This window comes from Trematomus bernacchii, unplaced genomic scaffold (genome assembly GCF_902827165.1).
Source record: "Trematomus bernacchii unplaced genomic scaffold, fTreBer1.1, whole genome shotgun sequence".
Taxonomy (NCBI): domain Eukaryota; kingdom Metazoa; phylum Chordata; class Actinopteri; order Perciformes; family Nototheniidae; genus Trematomus; species Trematomus bernacchii.
In genome coordinates this window covers 14,466,432-14,488,621 of record NW_022987727.1, presented here as the reverse complement: position 1 = coordinate 14,488,621, position 22,190 = coordinate 14,466,432, and the positions used below count along the sequence as shown (strand labels likewise).

The following is a 22,190-nucleotide window of genomic DNA, read 5'->3' as shown; positions in this document are numbered from 1 at the left end:
ACAACTTGAATTTTTACCTTTTTTTTATCGGAATGGGACAATTTTAATTTGAGAAACTTGAATACAGTAGAAACATTATTACAGTCAACTTTAACCTCATTTTACAGTTCATAATGCAGTATAAAAACTGTATTTAGATCTTATTTACTTTCATACTAATGGGGCCATATGTGCATAAACCACAACAGCAGCAGTCCAAAAGTTCAAACCCTCTGTTCTTCGCTTCCCATTTTATGTCTGAGGCTTGTGCCATCTGCCAAACAAGTCTTCATCAGAGCCTCATCAGGACTGATTGTGTTGTTGCATGTGGTCCTACAACCTCAAGGAGAGCTACTGCAGCCAAACCATGTTACGTTTTCAGATAACATTTGGTTGTTCTTGAGGCCGACCTTTGGAGGAGCTTAATGGGAAGCTCTATGTGCGAAATGCAGAGCCGTGTGAATGTGAAGCAGGGTGGCTCTATTAAAAGCAGGGTGGTCTGTCTGCTTGACCTTGTGCAAGGTTTAAAATATACCTCCATGATTTTCCCATCATTTTTAAATCACATCAGTGGGGAATTCCCACATTTTGACACAGACTGCAACAAATAGAAATGAAAGTTCCCCAGAAACGGGATTATTTGCCATTAGAGAATCAAAGTAATCACACTGTAACATTTCATCATAACTTGACAGGTTAAACTGAGCAGTGTTTCATGTGTGATGTGCATAAATGCCACTGCTTGAGAATCATCCAGTATTGAAAGGCATCCAACTCCCTCTTTGCCTCAAGGGACCGCAGAGATGACTGCTGCTGAATGTCTGTGGCTTCACAGTGAGGAGCATCGCAACTACTGGGCCAAAACCCACATTCTCATTTGATGAAATTCAAGATTCATTACATGTGATGGGAGATCTAAGCAGACTAGATATTCAGTCACACATAAGGAACATAAGAAATATGTTTCTTTTGGATAGTTCATATTAAGAACTGCACAAATCAGGTTTGCACAACAACCGCTTTCTGCAAGGAGGAAAGACTTTCTCTTTCTGGACTGAATTATTGATAGGACACTTTTGCTACGACAATACTGATGGTATAAGGCATCAACCAAAACACTTATGAATAGTCGTGACATTGCTTTCCAAGATACAAAAGATATGTGATGGAAAAAAAGAACTGCTGCACTTTCTCTTTTTCACCACAAGAGGTCAGACTGCTCTAACCAGCTCTCTCCTCTGTCATGACGGCGAGAGCATCTCAATCAGGGACCTGAAGGAGATTTGGGAAATGTTTTAAGACATCATTAAGAAGATTCACGGTGGATTTCAAAAAGGTATTTGCATAAGTTACATGAGAGTTTTCAGGGGCCAAAATGTTTTGTTAGGTGTCACTTTTCCAGTAGTCCCTTTAGGTCCCAAGGATGTCAGGTTCAGGTTGCTTTATTTGTACCCAAAGGTATAGTACAAAGTCTAATAATCAGTTAACCAATAAAATAAATAAACTAGAAATAGGAAACTTTAACCAAAGGTTCAACTGTTTTTTTTTAAACTTTTTTTCCAAGGTTCTATGGTTTCTTTATTGTGTTTTAGGGTTCCTTGAGGATGTTTTAGGTTTTCAAGAGCTCCAGTAGGTTCATGGGTTTCTTGGGGCAGACCACATTTTCTGATGGTGTTTTAGGGGTTCATTGAGACCTTTTTAAAGGAGATCTTGAACACTTCAAAATGTTATTAGTGCCCTGTCAAGGGCCTCCTGAAAACGAAACTTCAGCAACCACTTTCAGAAACACATGGACCACTAAAAGCAGCCTGCAACAGTTAATACCCCCTGGAAAGGATTTTTAAAGGGTCCTTGATGAGGTACCATGATAATAAAATGTAATGGAACTATGAATGGTCTGTAATGTTGTTCTTCTGTTCCTAGTTGGGTAATGGTTGCAAAGTAACTTAAGGCCCCTAACCGCTACCTTTTCTGAACATGGAAAGAAGTACAGGCATTAGGGCAAGAGTATACTTTCCTCTGCCAAGGGAAAATACAATTAAAACTGTTTTTTACTGTTGTGAAAATAAGCTTTGTTCAACATGTCACCCAGCTCTTTCTAATTAAGCTTAGATTTCTTTAAATGCTGATGTCAGCGCCCGGTGTTTTTTCTAACTTTATCAGCACTATCCTCCCCTGGCCATCAAAAGATGTTTCTGTGCCTCCTTTATCTGGCAAATTAGTAGGATCAGAAAAAAGTTCCTCAAACATGAGGTGTCTTGGCTGCCATGGCAACAGGATTTTCCCCCTGATGGAGGCAAGGGCATTGTTGTCGCGGGTGATGTCAGCTAAGCCCTGAATTCACACCGCGAGGAGACAGACGGGAACAAAGTGTGTGTGTGTGTGTGTGTGTGTGTGTGTGTGTGTGTGTGTGTTTTCTGCTTTATCGAGTAGGCTACATTTCCTAATTTCAAACAGATTTGACGAAATCTGTCAAAACTGAAACAACTAATCGCTATAAACTAAAACTCACTTTTCACATGTGAAAACCTGTACTTTGACAGTGGAAAAGCTGGAACAATGTATTTTGTACACACTGAAATCTTCACTTTTGACATCAATAGTAAGTAAGCTTTGAGTTTATCCATAACCGTAAGTAACATATGTCACAAAACAAATGTTTGTGTTTCTTTGAGGAGAGCATCGAAGTCTATCACTTCTTAAGTAGCCATGAAATGCCAGGATTCAATTTTTTTAACCACGTGTATAGATAGTTAGACAGATAGATAGGCAGATAAGTAAGTAGATAGATAGATTCAGTAGAAATATACATTTGATTGATAGAAACAGTAGATAGATAGATAGATACAACCATTTTAACTTTAATATAACACTGCATTAGTAGCAGCAAGTTAACATTGTTGTATAGCATGGTGCTGAATTGTTACCATATATTAAAATTGAATTTGAATATTAAACGTGTAGCTTCACCATCAAGCCCTCTATCCACAGTGAGATTGTCCTATATATAGTAGAGGGAATAGAGAGGGAGGAGAATAGAAAAAAAAATAGATGGGAGGAGATTCGAAGTCGTCAGCAAACATGCATTCATGTATTCTCCCCTATTTCTCTCTCTCTCTCTTTCTCTCCCCTCCCCACACTTTGTCACTCTCTCCTCCTATACAGAAAAGTCAGCCAGTGCATCAGCCTGCCGCTCATCTGCTCTCACTCCCCCCAGCCTCAGTTCCTCTCTGCTCCTCCGCTGACTGACACTGCCGGTACCTCTCTCTCTCTTCCCTTCCTTCCTCCCCTTTATTCATCCCTCTCACCTCCTCATCCTCAAGCCACCATGGTGAACAGATAACCTCCCAGCTGTCCTGACACCATGGGTGCCTGCCTCTGCAAAGGTCACAAAGGTCAGTCCACCTGTTGTATGTGTGTCCCAAGTCTGTGTGTCTGTCTGAGTTTCTGATCATCCTGCAGGAAGTGTTGATAGCATTCTGAAAACATTGAGGAGAAGTTACATTATGCTTGAAAATCTGAATAATTAAAGTAACAAGAACCCTGAGGTGTCAACAACCACCATTTCTTTTTAAATGCAAGTGTCTGCAGGATGAAACATGTAACCATAAATTGAAGAATTCAGCCAAAAAGCTTGTTTTCATCAGTTTTTATTTGTGCAGCTTTTTTGGATCAAAGTGCAGAGATTGCTTTAGGAATTAGACTTGAGGAAGGAGGGGGGGGAGAGGTTGATAATAGGGATTGTGGGGATCAGCGGAAGACAACAGTAGCTTTAGGATGTGATGGCTCCATCCGAGGCTCATCTCCAACTTGTCGTGACTTGAAAATGCAACATGGATTGCAATTTTCTGGCTCTTATTTGTCCTTGCTCTAGGTGGAAATATATTAGTGTTTGTTGTCCGGATAAAAAAACAGCAGGGTGCCTCTCAGGAATAACACTAAAATGTATTTGTGCCCTCAAAAGATCTAATAAAACGAAAAATACCTTATTGTGTGGGTGTTTAACATTCATGTCACATTCTCATACATTTAGCTTAGCCTGTGATGTTTTTCTCACCTTATTTTGTCTGCTAAAGACTGCTTTTGTTCAGGAAAGGCTCTGATTCAAACAATTTAGAGGGTGATGAGAGCAATGCTTTCAAGCTGGGAGGACAGAGGGAAAGCAGCTGTCAGACAGACAGCTAAGAGAACAGCGGGAGTGTGTGTGAGTGTGTTCATGGTTCAGGAATCATGATGGTTTTCTTGACCTGCTAATATCATTCGATGAGGCCAGAGACCAGATCGTGACTTAAAGGTCCCATGTCATGGCCATTTCTACTGATCATAATTCCATTGTTGAGGTCTACTAGAATAGATTTACATTGTTCAATGTTCCAAACTCACATTGGTTTCTCATACAGCATCTCTGTATAGTATGTGTATTCACTCTCTGTCCTAAATGGCTTGTTGGAGCTCCTGCCCCCCCCTCCCTGTGAGCCCACTGTGCTCTGATTGGTCAGCTCGCCCACTCTGTTCTGATGAGTCCACCACCGTTACAGCGGAACATCAGTGATTATGTGTTACAATGGTGTTAGGGGTCTGGGTGCCATGTTGGCGGGACATTGCAGGGCTCGCTGCTCCGCCCTTTGAGGCTCGAGGAGCGGACAGTGTGAGCTGGATTACTGGTGTCGTTTCCTGGAGATAGCGAGACACCGCGGAACTCAGCCTGAGCACACACATACACTCACAGCCAGGCTGTTCGCCACACAGTTCGCCACACACTCACAGCCTGAGAAAAGATAAGGCTGAGTGAGTGTGTGTGCCGGCAAAACTCCGGAGTAGTGCGGCTGAGAAAAGATAAGGCTGAGTGAGTGTGTGTGTGTGTGTGTGTGAGGAGCTCCACGGATTGGTCCATTTGGACCTGGGCATGGTTACGTCCCCATACTCAGGAAAAATAAAAATCTCCAACGAGGCGTTCTGCGGCAGCATAGACAGGTCTTTTCTGTGTTAGAGTTGTACTCGCTACAGGGTGTACTTTGAGGGTGTGTGACTCTGCAGACCGTTGACATGCAGAAAAAGCTACATAACACACAAGGGGACGGGTAATAACCAGAAAACCTTTAAGTAAATGGAGGGCTATCAGTCGCCTTCTGTTGCTGTCGCGTTTCCATAGCGACAGCCAATTGTCTTGACGACACATCCCAAGGGAAACCCCAGGCGTGTGTTTGTATTCCTGCGTGTAAATGTGTGTGTGTGTGTGTCCACTGACCTGTCTAATGATGTTAACTCTTCTTCCCTCTGAGCCTACGCTTCATTTCCTCTTGTCATTAATTTGGACCTCATCAATTAAAAATCAAATAAACGGAGAGGCTTCAGTTGTCTATTTGTCTCTCATCCATTATATATGAGCCTCGCTTGACCCCTGGCCATTAGACAACTGGGTTTGACTTTAAAGACTCTGAGACACACTTAACGACACAGTTAGAGCATGGATCTAACACAAGCGTGTGTGTGTGTGTGTTTGCAGAGCTCCACTATCCCATGACGGTTCGGCAGGATCAGACAGTGGAGGGTCAGCCATCATCTGTCGAGGTGAGTCACATTTACTGTAGATAGATCTTTGCAGATTTAAACAGAAAGCTACACATTTTGGCTTTTACATTCTCCAAGCCCCAGAGTTAAAACAGTTTTAAAGTGCCTCTAGTGTGACATGTTTACATGCTTTAATGTTTGAAAAGCTCTTTATTTTTCTCATACTGCCTGTGCTGCAGCACCTCTTTTCACCCTCTGTCTGAAACCAGAGCTCAGTCTGCTCTGATTGGTTAACCGCGTAAAGATGTCCCGTCCCTTAGCCCATCACTTACGATGTGTTTAAGAGTTAGCCAATAGAAGCGATTGTGTTACGTAGTGATGTCTTTATGTCATGGAAGTAAACAAAGGAGTCCTATCGCAATGTTTAAGGTAGGGGGGAGAGTGTGGGAGAGAAACTCCCTTTATCGTGAACTTTGACATTTTAGCCTTTGGACAAAAATCTATATAACACACAAAGCATAGTAGGGCCTCTTAGAATAGCTATTTTCGAGAAAAAATATAGTCCCTAAAAAACTCTGATGCTGAGTTCTGTGAACTATGCAGAGTAATGGGTTGGCAATTTAAAAAAAATCGACAAAGTTAAACGCTTTAATGTTTTTTAAAAAGACATCTATTAAAGGTAATGTGTGTGCTTTGGATGGCTGTGGTCGTGTCGAAACAAAATGTTAGTTGGTTCAAATATTACAAGCTATCTCAGATCAACTTATCATGTAAAAATGATTGCAAAACCAATATTGATGCATTATATCCACAGCTGATTGGGAACAAATGTGCATAAACATATATGAAATAACTAACTCAAAAAGAATACATGTAAAGATTATAGTTCTAGATTATAAATCAAATGTCCAGATGTTGGAGAGAATGTGGTGAGCAGATCATAAAACACAGTCATATATTTTGGTCATGTAAAGCTATTAGTGGTTTCTGGGAACATTTTATGTAGAGAACTGAAATAACTTGTTTTTCTCTCCAATAATCCTTGACTACAGTACACTATTATATAAACTCCATTCATTTAAATTGTATTGGGGTAGAGGAAGAAACTTGCACGAACAATATCTCAAATCTGGGAAAATAAAACTAAATGACTAATTCCATTAGAGAAAATATGTTTCTCTGTGATAAGGATGAACTAACCCTTTCAGTGTTTGTCTGCACAGTTCTACTGATCGAGTGAAAGTGAAATTATCAGAATGATCACATTATGGGCCTGCATAAAGGATATGAAATTATTTTAACACAAACAGCATGGCTCAGATTAACTTGCTATTTAGATGATTATCTGCTAATTATGAGATGTGAGATGAATGCAGCTGTTTGGCTCTATTTTACGGTGTATATCTTTTTAACAAACAACATGTTCAGTCTGCTCCTCAGCCAGGCACCAGCACAATCCCCATGCTTGTTTCTGGAGTGAAATTACCAAGATTAGGCTTTTTCTGTATATTTGTCTATTCACAATATTAACATCACTAGAATTCTACAAAATGTTTAATATTGAACTTTTTACCCTTGTTACTTTAGGGTAAATTTGTATTTATCTTTACAGTTTACTAACATTTACCATCATTTGTACTTTTACCGTACTTTTACCGTGCTTCGTTAGTGTGTGTCCCCCCCCCCCCCCCCCCCCGACTTACTTGCGGTACCGAGGTGGGCCGGTCGGATAAGTCACTAGCACCCGCTCCCCCCCCATTGACAATTTACTAGCGGTAACGAAGTGGGCCGGTCGAGAGTCCCGGGCTGATTTTTAGCCCCTGGTCATATGTATATAGCTCTTGTATAAAATGATTTATTGTAAGTAAAGACGAACTAACAAAACAGTAATTGTTTGAATTTACAAGTTTGATGTCAAGCTACCTGTAGCTCATATTGCTAGCTAGCTGGGAAGCTACTAGCAATAGACACTTAAAGGTTTTACTGCCACAGGAAAAAATGAGACTTTGGAGATTGGCGTTATTACTGATATTTACTAAAGTAGCATATGTTTTATCTAGATTACAAGCATTTGCTGAATTCAATGTGTTAATTTCCAGCCTTTTTAAAACCTTTCTTTGCCTCTACAAGTTACTTAGCTCAACCTTAGCTTAGAACAGGGGTCACCAACCTTTTTTAGGGTAAGGGCTACTTTTAAAAAATAAAACAAGTCGGGGGCTACTTTTACTCCTCTTTTTTTTTTTTTTTGCTGTGTATATATTTAGCACATTTTAACATTATGATATGCTGACCTTTAACCTTTGTGTGCTGTTTGGGTCTGTGGGACCCGTTTGCAGTGTTTACTAAAAGAACATGTATGCAATTTAATTATTTTAACCTGCTTTATTTGGGGGTGGACGGTCTCACCTCCTCTAGGGGGGTCCTAACCTCCTCTAGGGGGGACCTCACCTCCTCTAGGGGGGTCGGGGGGCATGCACCCCCGGGAAGATTATTTTTAATGTTGAAGTGAAATGCATCAATCTGGTGAATTGATGGATACAGCTCTCAGATGAAAGGGAGCTGTATACTTTTCAATAATCCAAACATCTTTAGAATATGATCACAACCAATAACAAATCATTTAAACTGGTTTATTCTTATCTTATGTTACCTAGTTAGCATTCTTTCTTTGTATTTATGCTTATTTTACTAATCACTCCCCTTTCAAACTGTTTTTTGTTTTTTTTACTGTCCTATACACATTGGAATGATTTCTTACTTTATCTATTTAATATAATATTAAATAGATAAAGGTATGCTCTCCCTAGCTCTCTCGCTCGCTCTCTCTCCCTCGCTCTCTCTCTCTCCCTCTGTCTCGCTCGCTCACAGAGGCTGTGTGCTCCTCCGTGGCGATGACGGCTTGCGTTAAAAAAATAAAATAAACATATTTGTAAAGTGGGGGGACACAAACGGGATTTCGAAAAGAGCGGGGGACATTTCCCCCCTGTCCCAGGTGGAAATTACGCCATACGTGTGCGTCAAGTGCAATAAATATATATGCAAGTTGCAACACACACAGTAAAACTCTGCCCTATGTGGCACCTCCCCGCTGATTTTCCTTCTGGCAGAATCTACACAACACATCAGCCCCATTGAACAGCCTATCATGCCAGCCTATACAACACATGTGGCCCACATTGCTTTTCTTCCAGACTGCAACGCTGGTCCCGCAAATCAAGCAAGAACGTGATTGGTCGATATTCATTGTGGGGGTGGGGGGAGGAGGGGTGTTAGATAGATATAGAGTTGTAGTAAGTAGATAGAGTTCGCTATGATTTAGGTTTCGTTTATGCATAGGGTAGATTCTTTTAATTACATTTCCTTTTTTGTTTTGTGTATTTTATACATTTTGGATTTGCTTGGCGAGCTATTTTTAGAACATGCCCCGCGGGCGACTCATGTTGCCCCTGCGGGCAACCAAGTGCCCGCGGGCACCGTGTTGGCTACCCCTGGCTTAGAACATAAGTTAAAATAAGATTTAACCTACCAAACCATGTCTTACAATAATTGTTAAATGTGGTTCACCAAATGTAATGGTGTTTGAACAAGAATTGTAAAACAGTCATTAAATAATGTTTAATTTTGTTTGAAAACAATAGCAGTTGTATAAACGGGTTTGCAGTGACCACACATCTGGCAATGATGCAGTTGATTTAGAAAATTAGAAAAACAAAAACAGCCTTCATTTGCCCAAGGGAAACAATTTTTTTTTTTTCTTCACTTTATTCATTTCAAATTCCAGTGACTTTTATCTGTACTGATTTCAAACAGTTTGAAGTGGAACTTCGCACTAATGTGCAAACATGTACTTACTATTTATAATGTGTTTTTGCTTGCAACATCTTTGAAAGAAATATAAGGTTTTTCTCTCAGTATACTGTTTTATCAGAATACTCTCACCATAAACTGAGAGAAATGTATTTGAAATTATGTTTCTCTTTCCAAACTGATTGCCGCTACTTCGCTGTGAATACCATTTAAATAATGTTTTGAGTTCAAAAATACATTCTTCCACTTGAGTGTGAATGCAGGAATTCCTTAAAAGCTGGCTTTTATTGTCATTATCACCAGTTTGTGTGTGTGACTAGTTGAGTCATCACATGTAGAATGTCATACACAAAGGAGGGTGTGTGTAACTGTGCCTGTGTTTGTATAGGATATCAATCAATGTTTATTTATATAGCCCAATATCACAAATGTTACATTTGTCTCAGTGGACTTCACAGTTTGTACAGAATATCAGTATGACAATACGACACCCTCTGTCCTTCGACCCTCACATCGTACACGGAAACACTTCCAGAGAAACCCCACAGTTTAAAGGGGAACATGGGAGAAACCTCAGGAAGAGCAACAGAGGAGGGATCCCTCTCCCAGGACGGACAGACGTGCAATAGATGCCGTGTGTAAATCGAAGAGATAATACATTTTACAGCATAGGTAGACCAAATGTTTGGAAATGCATGTGTCTATAATAAGAAGATGCATCCAGGAGGATGTCAACCATCCTGTGGGAGCCATCAGGGAAGTAGTATGATGAGAGCCCGGCAGGACCACAGTGACAGGTTCAGCCACGACTCGAAGTCCAGGACTCAAATCCAGAACTCAGGATAGAGGATCCAGGACACAGGATCCAGGACTCAGGATCCAATATGGGTGTTTGTGCTGTTTTCCTCTCTATAGGAGGCTCACAATTCTATGATTGTATGGTTTGAAACATCATAAAAAACTGCTTTACTGTGAGATGAAAAATCCCTCTATCAAAGACCCATGTCAGAAATACAGAGGCCACAAGCTAAAATAAGCTATTATCTAAGTTTTTCACCTTGCATCAATGACAAACATGTGATTTTCTCGCTTTTCTTGTGCCTTGTATGATGCAGGATGGCCAGAATCCGTCTAACCGCAGTGTTGCCGATAAAACCAGCGGCTATGATATCGGCCAGCTGGCTACCTCCTCTTTGATGGGTGAGACACACACGCGCGCGCACGCACACACGCACGTACAATACCCGTTCTAGTTCATGTTGTGTTTCATTATGAATCCAATATATGGGGCTGGATGAGCAGCAAGCTAGGAAATTGCATTAGTAACCGTTGGAGATGGTGTAATTTCCCATCTCCTTCATGCTTTTTCTCGCTCTTACTCATATGCTGTAATGCCAGTGTACCCAGACAGGCATGAGTGAACAATCAGGTAGAAGTTCACACATGTTTTCTTCTCTCATTTGATTTTCTCCCTCGCTTTTGATTTTGGCATCCACTACTCTACATCCTGCGTCTGTCTGCCTCATTTCCACTTCTTCCTTCCCTCTGCGGGAGGTTAATTATGAGACCTAATGTGTTATGCTTTGCTGAACTTTTACCAGTGAAAGTTCCTCTATTACCCTGACAGTATAATTATGAAGGCTGTGAAAACCTCATGAATACATTACATAAATACAGACATTCAGGCAGACAGCTGAGGGGCTGACACCTGCTCTGAGACTTACAGAACCGGTCCAGTAAAAAATAAATTGAAAAAGCTTTTTGACATTTACTCAGACTTAATCGCTTTTCAGTCATCACGTTAATTGGCGGAGCAAGTTGTACAGAGTTGTGCAATCACAAAGTGCAACTGACAACCTTACTGCTCAAATCAGATCACACTGTGCAAACTCAAATATTGTTGTACAAATATAATTATACTAAGACGAATAGATTGCAACATTTGTTCTCTTTTTCATGATGTGGTTTGATAGATGTATCACGCCAATGGGATTTTATTAACAGCAAACGGCTAAAGCCCACACATTTAATAGTGTTGAAAAATCCCAAGGGTTTATCACTATGACATTATTCAGGTGCTCAACAGATTTCATGCAGACCCAGTTAGTTTATGAGATAAATGAGCATGAACATGCTCATCAAATATAATGGCCATAGCAAATAGATATTCTCCACGTACAAGTTGAACATTTGGTCTAATCAGAAGGCCATCAATTAAATTAGCCATTAAACGTGAAGCACTTTGTTGAAAATGGTTCACTGTTTCGAACCTGGTGTCCTTATAGTTTAGGTCGTTTTTGGTTGGCTAGGTAAAACAATGACACAAATTTTACTCAGGAGACCAGAGTTTGTGAAACTAAAAGTAAACACGTTGAGTAAATATAAGTTAAGCTAGGTTAGTCCTATGCTACGTCACATATTTAACATCGTAACTACACGCAATACTTATTTGTATCTAAACCTAACCAAGCATCTAGCTGTGATACCTCAGTTATGAAAGCATGACACTGAAAGCATGAGTGGTCTAAATTCAGCACAACATCACTACTGCTAAACCTCTGCATGTTAGCATGCTTACGTTAGCATTCAGCTAATACCACCACGAGACCATAGTACAAACTCACAGAGCTGCTAGCATGGCTGCTGACTGTCTAATAGTGTTTGCCAAATGTCATGTTTTTTTTTGTACCACTGTCACGGCTGCAGCTTTGACTATTTTAGTTAATTGTTTCAGCCCACCGGAGCTTGAAACTAACACTCTTTTCTTGCTAACAGCATTTTACAGCACTTGCCCATTTTACCCTTTTAGGATGCGATTAAATCAGATTTTTCTCGAATTATTCCCATATTGGCTGGTAAACAACAAAGCTCTGAATGCAGCACCTACATCTTTCATCTCACTTCATGTTTGTCCATCTGTCTGTGTTTGTTCATCCGCTCTGTTTCCGCACAACATACAGCAGGGAGTCACGCCTCACATAATGCAATAATGCATTCTGTCTATTTTTGCAAAGGGACTTATTCCTGACTGACTCTGGTGTCTTCATTCAAACGTGTAGCCATGTGTATACTGTAGCAAAACAGTACACAAGACTGGAAAATCCAATCGTTGCTTACAGCATACAATCATTAACTGGTTTCCTAACTCACCGGTTTCTCCTACAATTAGACCTCGTTAATAAATTAGAACAATGTTAAGCAAGTGCACATGGATGGAAATAACATTCTTGCATGGCTATGACACACATTGTTTTGTTTTACCAATAATTATTTAGTTTTCTGCAACTCCACAACCCCACCTACCAAAGGAGGCTGTTTGGGGAAAACACAACATTATTGGTGATACCTTTCATTAAGATCCAGGCAATCCTGCCCATTCCTCTAAAAAATAAGTCTCTAAAGACTGACTATAGCTGGGACATTACAGCTGGACAGTTAAAACATTTTTGATTGGTTACATTTTATATGACACAAATGTTGGTGACGTGCATAGTGCAGATTTAGCAGCTAACTTTTGCGTCGGACATTGGCCTCAGCAGTTTGAATAGATCCATAACAGAGCTTGTGAATACTTACATTTGACAGGTGGCTAGAAACTAAACTCTTAATGAAAATCCACTCAATAACCTTTATTATATATACAGGTTATGTGTATATGCTGCCCCTAAGTGGCCCAAAGAAATCAGTTAATGCAGTTTCATGCTAACACACCTAATATAATGCAATCCTTTTCATTTTCTTCACACTGGCAATTAGACATTTTTCTATATTTCTTCTTGTATACAAACAGTAGAATGGAATTCATATAACTTTCATTCATAGTTGAAGTTGAAATGTATAATCCACTGCAATATAACCCTATCAGGCCAATATACTGTAGGGACATGCAGTTTCAGTTTTCAATACTATATTGGCTGTACTATACTGTAGCTACTAATCAGCAGAGAAATTGGCTATCATGCTGCTTCCCTCTGAATTCGGACACATGATTATTCTGTGGCCTGCGACATTTGCCAAGTATGATTTGCTCCCTTTTAACACTGAAGTGCGGACAGTAATGCCAAAATATCCAATGTATACAACAAATGGGATTTTTTTCAGTGCACATGACTTGAATAGATGCAAACATACAGTAGCTTCTTCACCATTGAGCCAGAACAGAGCCTCATTACAGTCAACACAGTGTGAACGCAGAGTGAGATAGCACATCCTCTGGGTGTTGGACTTAAACAGAAATACCATGTAGGGTTTTTCTTTCTCTTTCAATTAGCCAAGGCTCTATTACTTTCCCGCCACCCTTATAACCTCCTCCTTGTTCTGCTTACTTTACTTACTTACTTTAACCTTTCCTCCTCTTTCTCTTTTTCCATTTTGCCTTTCAACCTTTCCTTTTGGCTTCGTCTCATCATTTCCCGAGACCTTCCTGACCTTGTCTCCTGTGATTAAAAGAGATGATGGCTCCTTTGTAGACTTGCCCAGTGATTACAGGTTATGAATAACATATTACTGCAGAGATTAGATACTGCTCGACAAGAGTCCATTTAGTTAAAGCAACAGGGCTGCGAATTTGAGTCAGTCACAATAATTAGGGCCTGAGATTTCACTTGGACTTGTCTTACTGAAAAAAGGCCCTTATCTATTTCTAAATGGATGCGGTTCTGATTAGATTTAATTGAATGTTCACAGTCGGCACTAAGCACATACAGAAAATATATTCTGAGCCTTATAGAAAGTGACAGACAGGCCTTGAAACGTCACGTTGCTTGAGTTGTGTATGTAGACAAAACTAAAGTCATGAGGCAGTACGACTGCATACAAAGTAAAGGAAAAGATGCAGATTGGTGCCAGTGTTCTGTCGGACCCACCTTAAAGAGGCACTGTTGTGCTTTTTGGGGCAATCCTTTTCAGTTAGTGTGTTATATTGTTTTTTATGCATGAAAATATACTGCAAAGGCTAAGAGGGGGTTTCTCTCCACCCCCCTGCCTGAACGCCTCGATTGGACACTTCGTTTACTTCCGTAACATAATGACATCTATAGGTAACACTCGCGCTTATGTTGGCTAGTGCTCCAACACATTGTAGGTCATAGGCTAAGGGGCGGGACATCTCTAAGCCAATCACAACAGAGCCGGCCAGCTAACCAATCAGAGCAGACTGGGCTCTGGTTTCAGACAGAGGGTGAAAAGAGGTGCTTCAGCACAGGCAGTACGAGAGAAATAAAGAGCTTTTTGAACATTAAAGCATGGAGACACGTCACAGTAGAGACACAACATACACATTTGAACCTGAACATTTGCATAATAGGGCCCCTTTTTAAAACCACAGTTTATGCACTGTTACTTTATTTATTTGTTTGTTTATGTTACGCTACAGTTAACACTGCCATTTAAAATTCAGTATTCAGAGAGCTGATGGACTTTTTAAAGACATAACTTTCCCACAAAGCTTTTAAAACAGCTCTGGCATTCAACAAGTTTTACTCAGGTCTAGTTTAACCAAATAGAGCTGGAAATTAATTACAAAATAAAAAAATAAAAGAATGTGTTCTGCCGTTATTTCATTTAAATTTGTGGAAATTGAAATACACTATAATTTCTTTCATATCAAGTTCTAATCATATTTTTTCTCTTTCAGTCTTCTATTAAATGACCTTCATTCAGCGCTGCCGAAGTGCAGCCAGTTATAAACAATTACATTTACAATCCTCTCCAAAATCACTTCGGGTGCTGTCATTTCCAATCTTCTCCAATTATATTTTTTATGGAGCTCCATATTGGAATGCACAAGCAGAAAGAAAAGTGTTTATTATGCTGAAAGTGTAGAATTTCTATTCAAGTATTACAAAACAAACTTTATTTGTATCCCATCTTTCATACAAGAAATGCAACACAAAGTGCTTTACACTGAGGGAAGACAGACAGAGAATTAACATTAAAACAGGGATAGAATGCCATAATAAATGGAAACTAAACGCCACTAAGATAAAAAAATATGATGCAAAGAATGCATAATATAAGCTGGTCAATAAAACCCACTAAAACATTTAAAATAATAGAGTTAGCCCCCATATTTACCAGATTAACACTTCAACAGGATCAAAATGCTCCATTCTCTTCTTTCTATATCAGTATTGGATATTAGATTTTCTGAAGTATTCTCCCTTAAGTACACTCTACATATAAAACCATTTTATTCCTCCATGTGTCTTCTTTTTCCATTTCCATTTTCCCGTCCATCGCTGTTTTTTTCAATGTTCTGCCCTCTTCCATCCTCTCCTGTCCACCCCTTCATGTAGCCTATCACTTTATCTCCTCCCCTCAGATTGTCCCCTTCTTCCCTCTGCTACCACACTTACTGTATGTCCACCTAATCCACTTGATCAACATGTGTCCTTCTATCTGTTCCCCTCATTTAGGAGTGGTGGCCACAATAAAGGAGCACATCACCAAGCCGACGACGATGGCCCAGGGGCGCGTCGCCCACCTGATTGAGTGGAAGGGTTGGGGTGGAGGAGGCCAGAGTGGGGGGGGCGTGGGCAAATGGACCTGGGGGGGGGTGAGTGCCGAGCTGCAGGAGGATGAACAGTTCTACTCCCAAATGACGGACGAGATCAAGGAAGCTCGCTTCGCCGCAGGTGAAAATACACGAGGGAATCGAAGTGAAGAAAAATAAGATGTTGGAGATGAAGTGTCGCTCAAATCCCTCGGGTTGTGGTTTCTGTTCGATTATCTTGTATAGAGGGAGCATCTACAAAAATCAATAGTCCTTAAGACGAGCCATGACAGTGACTCGAATCGAGTGCACTTATTGGACTTCCCCTTTGTTTGTGGAGGAAAAAAACAACTGGGGGTAGACTTCAGAGAAAAGGAGCACTAAATGTGTTTGTTTCACAGGAGTGGCAGAGCAGTTTGCCCTGGCAGAGGCAGCCATGAATGTGTGGTCGATGACCGACGGCTTAGAGCAGCCCTCCACCAGTTTACAAGGTTGGTCCTGTTAAAGGAGCTTCTTTTGGTCCTTATTTTTCTCTTTTCATTGTAAAACAGCAAACTTTGCAGATCCATTGTTTCTGAATACAAATCAAGCAAAAGACTAAAACATTGACTTTAATATCAAAGTCCTTATTGGATCTTCTTTCTTCAACAGCAAGGATAGGGTTTTGAGGCAAATAACACAAGACTGAATCAATTCCTGCACATCATAATTGATTTTATGAATGCTACGGGAATATATGACATGACAATAAATTGTAAAGCATGTTTTAGGAGTGTATATATATATATATATATTCTTAAACACCTGGTTTGCACTAACCCACAGGAGTAGAAAGATCATGAGCAGGATGTGTGCAGCTGTTAATTTTTGTTCCGTTTTTTACCACACTAAGCACTAGGGATGTAACGATACCAAAAACTCACGGTACGATAATATCGCGATAAAAAGTCCACGGTACGATATATCGCGATATTGAAAAATAAAGAAAAAAAATTGAATTATTTTTTTTTACATTTTTTTTTTACTTGAATTCTTTTTTCTTTATTAAATAATAAATCTGATTTGTACAGCATTTTAGTAGGATAGTAGTATTTTAAAGTGTCAAGAATATAATAATCAGACCCTGCAATAGAATAAATCAAGTTTCACTTTAGTTTTTCAAGTAACTCAACTCTAACTCACTAACTCACTCACTCAACATCATCAAGGTTATCTTTTAGGAATATGAGCATGTCCACATTTCCAGGTAGAAGCTGGGATGTTTGGATGTTGCTGTGGAAAAAACTCTCTTGCTTGGTACTGATGTTGCTGGGACAGAGAGATATGCTTTGGCCAGGGGTGACAGCAGTGGGTAAAACTGTGCATTGTCTCTCCAGCACTTCAAAAACAATACCGTTTTTGCCAAGAAGGTGAGGCTTATTCACAGGGCGAGATGTTGGTACTTGTCAATGTCTCTAGGTATGTACATGTAGCCCTGTAAATACGATGTCCTTTTGTGTTATCTGTTGTTTTATGTTCATGTTGTAACCTACTTGCTGCCATGTTGGACAGGTCTCCCTTGAAAAAGAGATCGATGATCTCAATGGGACCATCTGGTTAAATAAAGGTTTAAAAAAAAAAAAATTATTAAAAGAAAAAAGAAATTATTCTTCAAAAATTAAAAAAATCGCGGTAGATTTTGTCAGTCTCACGACGGTATTGAGACATTTATTTACCGCGATATATCGTTACATCCCTACTAAGCACTGATGTATTGTCATACTTTCCGAGACTGTTGAATGCAGAGTGACATTTCTCCACAGTTAAAGTTCTGCCAGGAAATTGTGCCCAAATATCCAAGGTCCCTTAGAGCAGGGGTTCCCAACCCCCGGTCCGCGGACCGGTACCGGGCCGCAGAGGTGTTACTGCCGGGCCGCGAAATAGCTGTGAGTTTATCGTAATATTTGCAGAATTATAAATATATAAAAATATTTTATCATAATATTTTTTCAAAAAGTGTTTAATTTTCGCACCTATGCCACCAGTCATATTATTTCATCCAGTAGCTCGTGCACACGAGCATGTTACCGGTGCGCCAAGTAGGAAGAGGAGCGCACAGGAGACAACCGTTTGATTGCAGACTGTTATGTTTATGTGGGGAAATGGTGGTGCATACATTATTTGAGATATATTTCAAACTCGGACTTCATTTTAAGGACATGTCGGCCAGGGGTGTAGAGCTATTTGTTTAAGCACCGGATTGGCAAAACAGAAGAGTAAACCAGTCTGCCTTGATCTATGAATTAATGTCCGGGACTCTCACGATCTGCTGCCCGCAGCTGCTTTATAGAAGGAAACCCTCCTTCACTTCTTAAAACGGCTGCAGCATCCGGAGGCAGCGGGACGTATACTCCGCTTCTGAGAAGTGCAGCACCAGTATGACTGTGTTTAACTTCATCAGAACAGCTTAAGAGTGACTGCAGGCTGCTACGTGTTAACCACACACACCTATACACACACATCTACACACATCGAACTGCCCGATTACTCCCCCTTTTATTAGTTTTATGAAGGAGATGTCCAGTCAGTCACCAAGGCGCATGATGTGTGTGTGTATGTGCTCTGCTCAGCTCAGCTCTGTGTGTTCGGTGTGTTTGTGTCTGTCCGACACCGGCATTTGTTTTCAAATGTTTATGAACAGTAATTTACACACATATGGCTAACTCCATATATGCGGCTGTTCCCAAAATAAATTAGTTTAATCTTAATCTCGATGTAGTGCTAATGCTGTCGGAGTGCACCGGAACGAACGACACTATCATAATATCTTCTGAAAACAAATGCCAGTGTTCATAATGCGGCTTCTCCTCGTTTTCCCAGCATTCACTGGATTATCCGTAAATCATACAAACAAAACCAAAACGTTAATTTATCTGTTTTCCCGTTTTGGTTTAAAAACTGAATAACGTCGGTTTTTTGGTTTTCCGAAAAACCAAAAAATGATACCGGTTCTTTTTTAAACTTTGTTAATATGTTTTGGATGCATATTGTTCTAGTATTTGTTCAGGCTGTTACATACAATTAGCCTCTGTTGCTACCTGCTGGTGGTGAGTAAATATTAAAATCAGTTAAAATTGACAACCGGTCCGCGATTTTTTTTTAATGTATCTGCCGGTCCTTGGCACAATAAAGGTTGGGAACCCCTGCCTTAGAGGAGGGACCTTGTTGACTTAGCCATGACTCTTCATCCAGCGTTACTCACTGGACAAAATGTACCATTAATATTATTAATATACATTGAGCTTAAAGGTGGGGTAGGTAATTTTGGAGAAACCGGCTCGAGTGCGCTAGAATCTGAAAATACACAGCCGGAACAAATCTGCCACTTTCTTACAGAGCCCCTCCTCCAACACACACGAACGCGCACATGACCAATGAGGGCACGAGATAAGTTTGTGCACAGATGGAAAGCTGACAGGCAGGTAGGCCATCCAGTTATTTTAGCCGGGCCGGCTAAAATGATTGGTCGTGCTTTTTACAGTATTACGGCTTCCACAGATGACATTTTTTTATGGATTTTTTGTCAAAGCACTTAAGATAGTCATTGCTATCGGGATGTTAAGAGCATTCCATGGAATATAACAAAGAGTGTATCTCGAGCCGGTTTCTCAAACTTACCTACCCCACCTTTAAAGGGGTAGTTTGAGTTGTTTTCGGTTGGGTTGTTAAAGATACTCATCCATTTCCTACGGTAGCAAAGTAGTGAATTCACGCGGCAGTAGCCTTTCTGGCAGCAAGGTTAGTAAATATTCTAAATATGGCAAACACCTTAACATTTAAAGGTAGTCCTTTTTTAGGTGGCTTGAATACATGCGTTTTGGCTGCTGCCCCCTTTAACAGCGGTACATTGCTTAGCTTACATGATGGATATCCTGTTGTCTCTCCAAAACTGGGTGTGTGCAGACCACTACACTATGTACTATAGGTAATACACAGACTATAGAAAAGTATGATAATGCTAGCATCGTAACATGCATTTGTATTTATTTACCAAATCGTAGCCATTAGCTCGAGAAAATGTCAAAAATAAATCTCAGACAGTATTGCCATCAGTAAAAATATTTCGAATTGTAATTCTTATTTAAAAACACGTTGTAAAGCTTTTGTTGAAACCTACTTCCTAAATGATATTTTATGATGTATTATATATTGTAGGTTACTAACTGGAGAATATCCACTGTATTTCAATATCTCAAAAATTAGTCCTTGCACATATGCCCCTTGTGATTTGACAAGATTTGTCATACAGAAATAGCTTTCTCATGGGATAAACACTTATAAATGCTACATGCAGCAGCTGCTTCAGAGTAAGTGTCACTTTTTTAAAATTCAATTCAAGCACTGAGAGCATCAGTGCTATTTCTATGATATATCAGAGTGAAGAGCTTTTAATTCCTCTACAACCCAAAAGGTCCCAGCTGTTTGGAAAATGTTTTTCATGTAGCAACCATTCGACTGACACTGTTATTTTCCCTCCTCAGCAGCACACAGCCACTTCCTGTCACAGTTCCTGCTGGACGGTGGAAGTCTCAGCGTTCCTCAGCACCTGTACCACATCCACGCCCAGACTTATGGCGACAACAGGGGGGCCAACCTCGTCTTTCCCCCAGCGGTGGACCCCATTTCCTCAACGTCCAACAGCCACCAGGACAGAGGTCGGCCCCTGCAGGTGGACAGAGGCACTGTCACTGCAGAGGCTGCCGTCAGACACGTGGACAGCAGCTCACTGTCCGAGGATGACGTTTTTTATAACTAGCAGGCCTGCAATCTTGATGCCAATCTCTCAAATGAGCCTCACTGAGAGGATTTGATCCACCAGCAGGGACTGATTTGAAAGATAAACACAGACATCTGTGAGACATCTCAAGAGGCTATTTCTCAAATGAGCTGTCCTCAGAAACAAAGACCCCAGATTGTATTTTCTCGCCTGTCCAGTTGTATACTTTTGTGAATGTACATAGTTCCATTTTAATTTTGTATCCAGTGTACATTAAACACTTTCATATTATAGGTAGAACTGAACTGTGAAGAGTCAAAAGATACTGGTGTTAAATATCTTGCTAATAAACATCAATTTTAATATACGAGCTGTCCAGTGCTTATTTTTTCTTCCCATTGAAGAATCAAACACAAGTCCAAACTAAAGCAGAAAATATGAAAGAAAGTGAAAGTGTGTCGTCTTTCAGGTTTAACATTTTTATCTTGAGAAAAGTCCATTATCTTGGACCATACCCCCTATGATTAGATATTACAAATATTTGTCTGTCTGAGAGCGACGGGTGAATTGGTGTGGAGAAAAGACGAGTGTAGAGAAACGCAAAGGGAGATCAAACCGAATCAGAGTGCGTGTGGTCGGTGTGTTTTTCAGCTTTACATCAGGCAGCGTGGCTGAGTATTTGACAGTGAGGGATGGTGGGATAATGGAGGTGTCGGCGTCACTGGTCATAGTTTTTCTTTTAGCATGGGTTTACACAATTTCCGGGACATTAATCAGAACATTGGATCGGCCATTAAAAAATACGTTTATCTTGGGAAAAGTACTAATATAAAGAAATAAAATGTGCAATAAATAAAAAAGATTATGATGTAATGGCTGATATTTTTCCTCGTTGGAAAAACTGTCATAAAGATTATGATTTAAAGAAAACTTTATGGATACTTGATTTCCTCTTTCACATCTTATTTGATGTTTTTAGCCATTAGTCGACACCACAAGTGTTATCTTTAGAGAATATACACTCAAGATGTTTTTATTAATGAGTATTCACATTTTTTCCTTGGTTTTGATGAGTACACCAGAAAAGCACTTAGAAATAATTTGGACTGCACTAAAGATTTGATTAAGTTGAGCAGGAACCTTGTTACCAAGGCAACTGTCCTGTTCATGATGTGAATATGAGAAATCACTTAATATCGTTACCTCAAAGCCACTATGAAAAGAATAATGCAATTAATTTTCTTCTGATAGAACATTTCAGGGTTGGTTCACTGGTGCAGTTTACATGTGTTGGGGGTGGGGCGGTGTATTAATGTATACAATATCACAGGGAACCTTTCTGATGCTGCCACTAGGGGGCGCCAACGCTAGACATTTTAAGATTCAACACATGGCAGTTTTAACTTAGGACTCAAAACCTTTCTTGAGACATTTTATTGTGAAGTATTGTGGTGGAGTGTGCAACGAACTGCCTGCATCACAACATGATGTTGATAACACTTTTTCAATGTTGTCGTTGCCAGGCAATACAGTATGTGTTGACCTTTTTCAAAGAAAGTTTCTAAGGTCTGCAAAAAGATTTATTAAGTCATATTTCATATAGCTGAACATATAGTGTTAAACAGAAGACAGATTTTTTCCTAT

At 40.0% G+C, this 22,190-nt stretch overlaps 1 protein-coding gene across 2 annotated transcripts in view; it reads left to right on the top strand.

Annotated features, from left to right (window-relative positions):
• Positions 1-20,911, top strand: part of fam131c (family with sequence similarity 131 member C) — a 31,425-nt gene extending 10,514 nt beyond the window's left edge. Inside the window, exons 2-7 of one of the 2 annotated variants that reach the window (XM_034145338.1) lie at positions 3,145-3,374; positions 5,486-5,550; positions 10,413-10,497; positions 15,714-15,932; positions 16,192-16,281; positions 20,314-20,911. In XM_034145338.1, the coding sequence (XP_034001229.1) occupies positions 3,344-3,374; positions 5,486-5,550; positions 10,413-10,497; positions 15,714-15,932; positions 16,192-16,281; positions 20,314-20,585 (762 nt within the window). In that variant the 5' untranslated portion in view covers positions 3,145-3,343 and the 3' untranslated portion in view covers positions 20,586-20,911. Of the gene's footprint in view, positions 1-3,144; positions 3,375-5,485; positions 5,551-10,412; positions 10,498-15,713; positions 15,933-16,191; positions 16,282-20,310 lie in introns of both variants that reach the window. The other variant, XM_034145337.1, reaches the window with a different exon arrangement.
• The last annotated feature ends 1,279 nt before the right edge of the window (positions 20,912-22,190 follow it).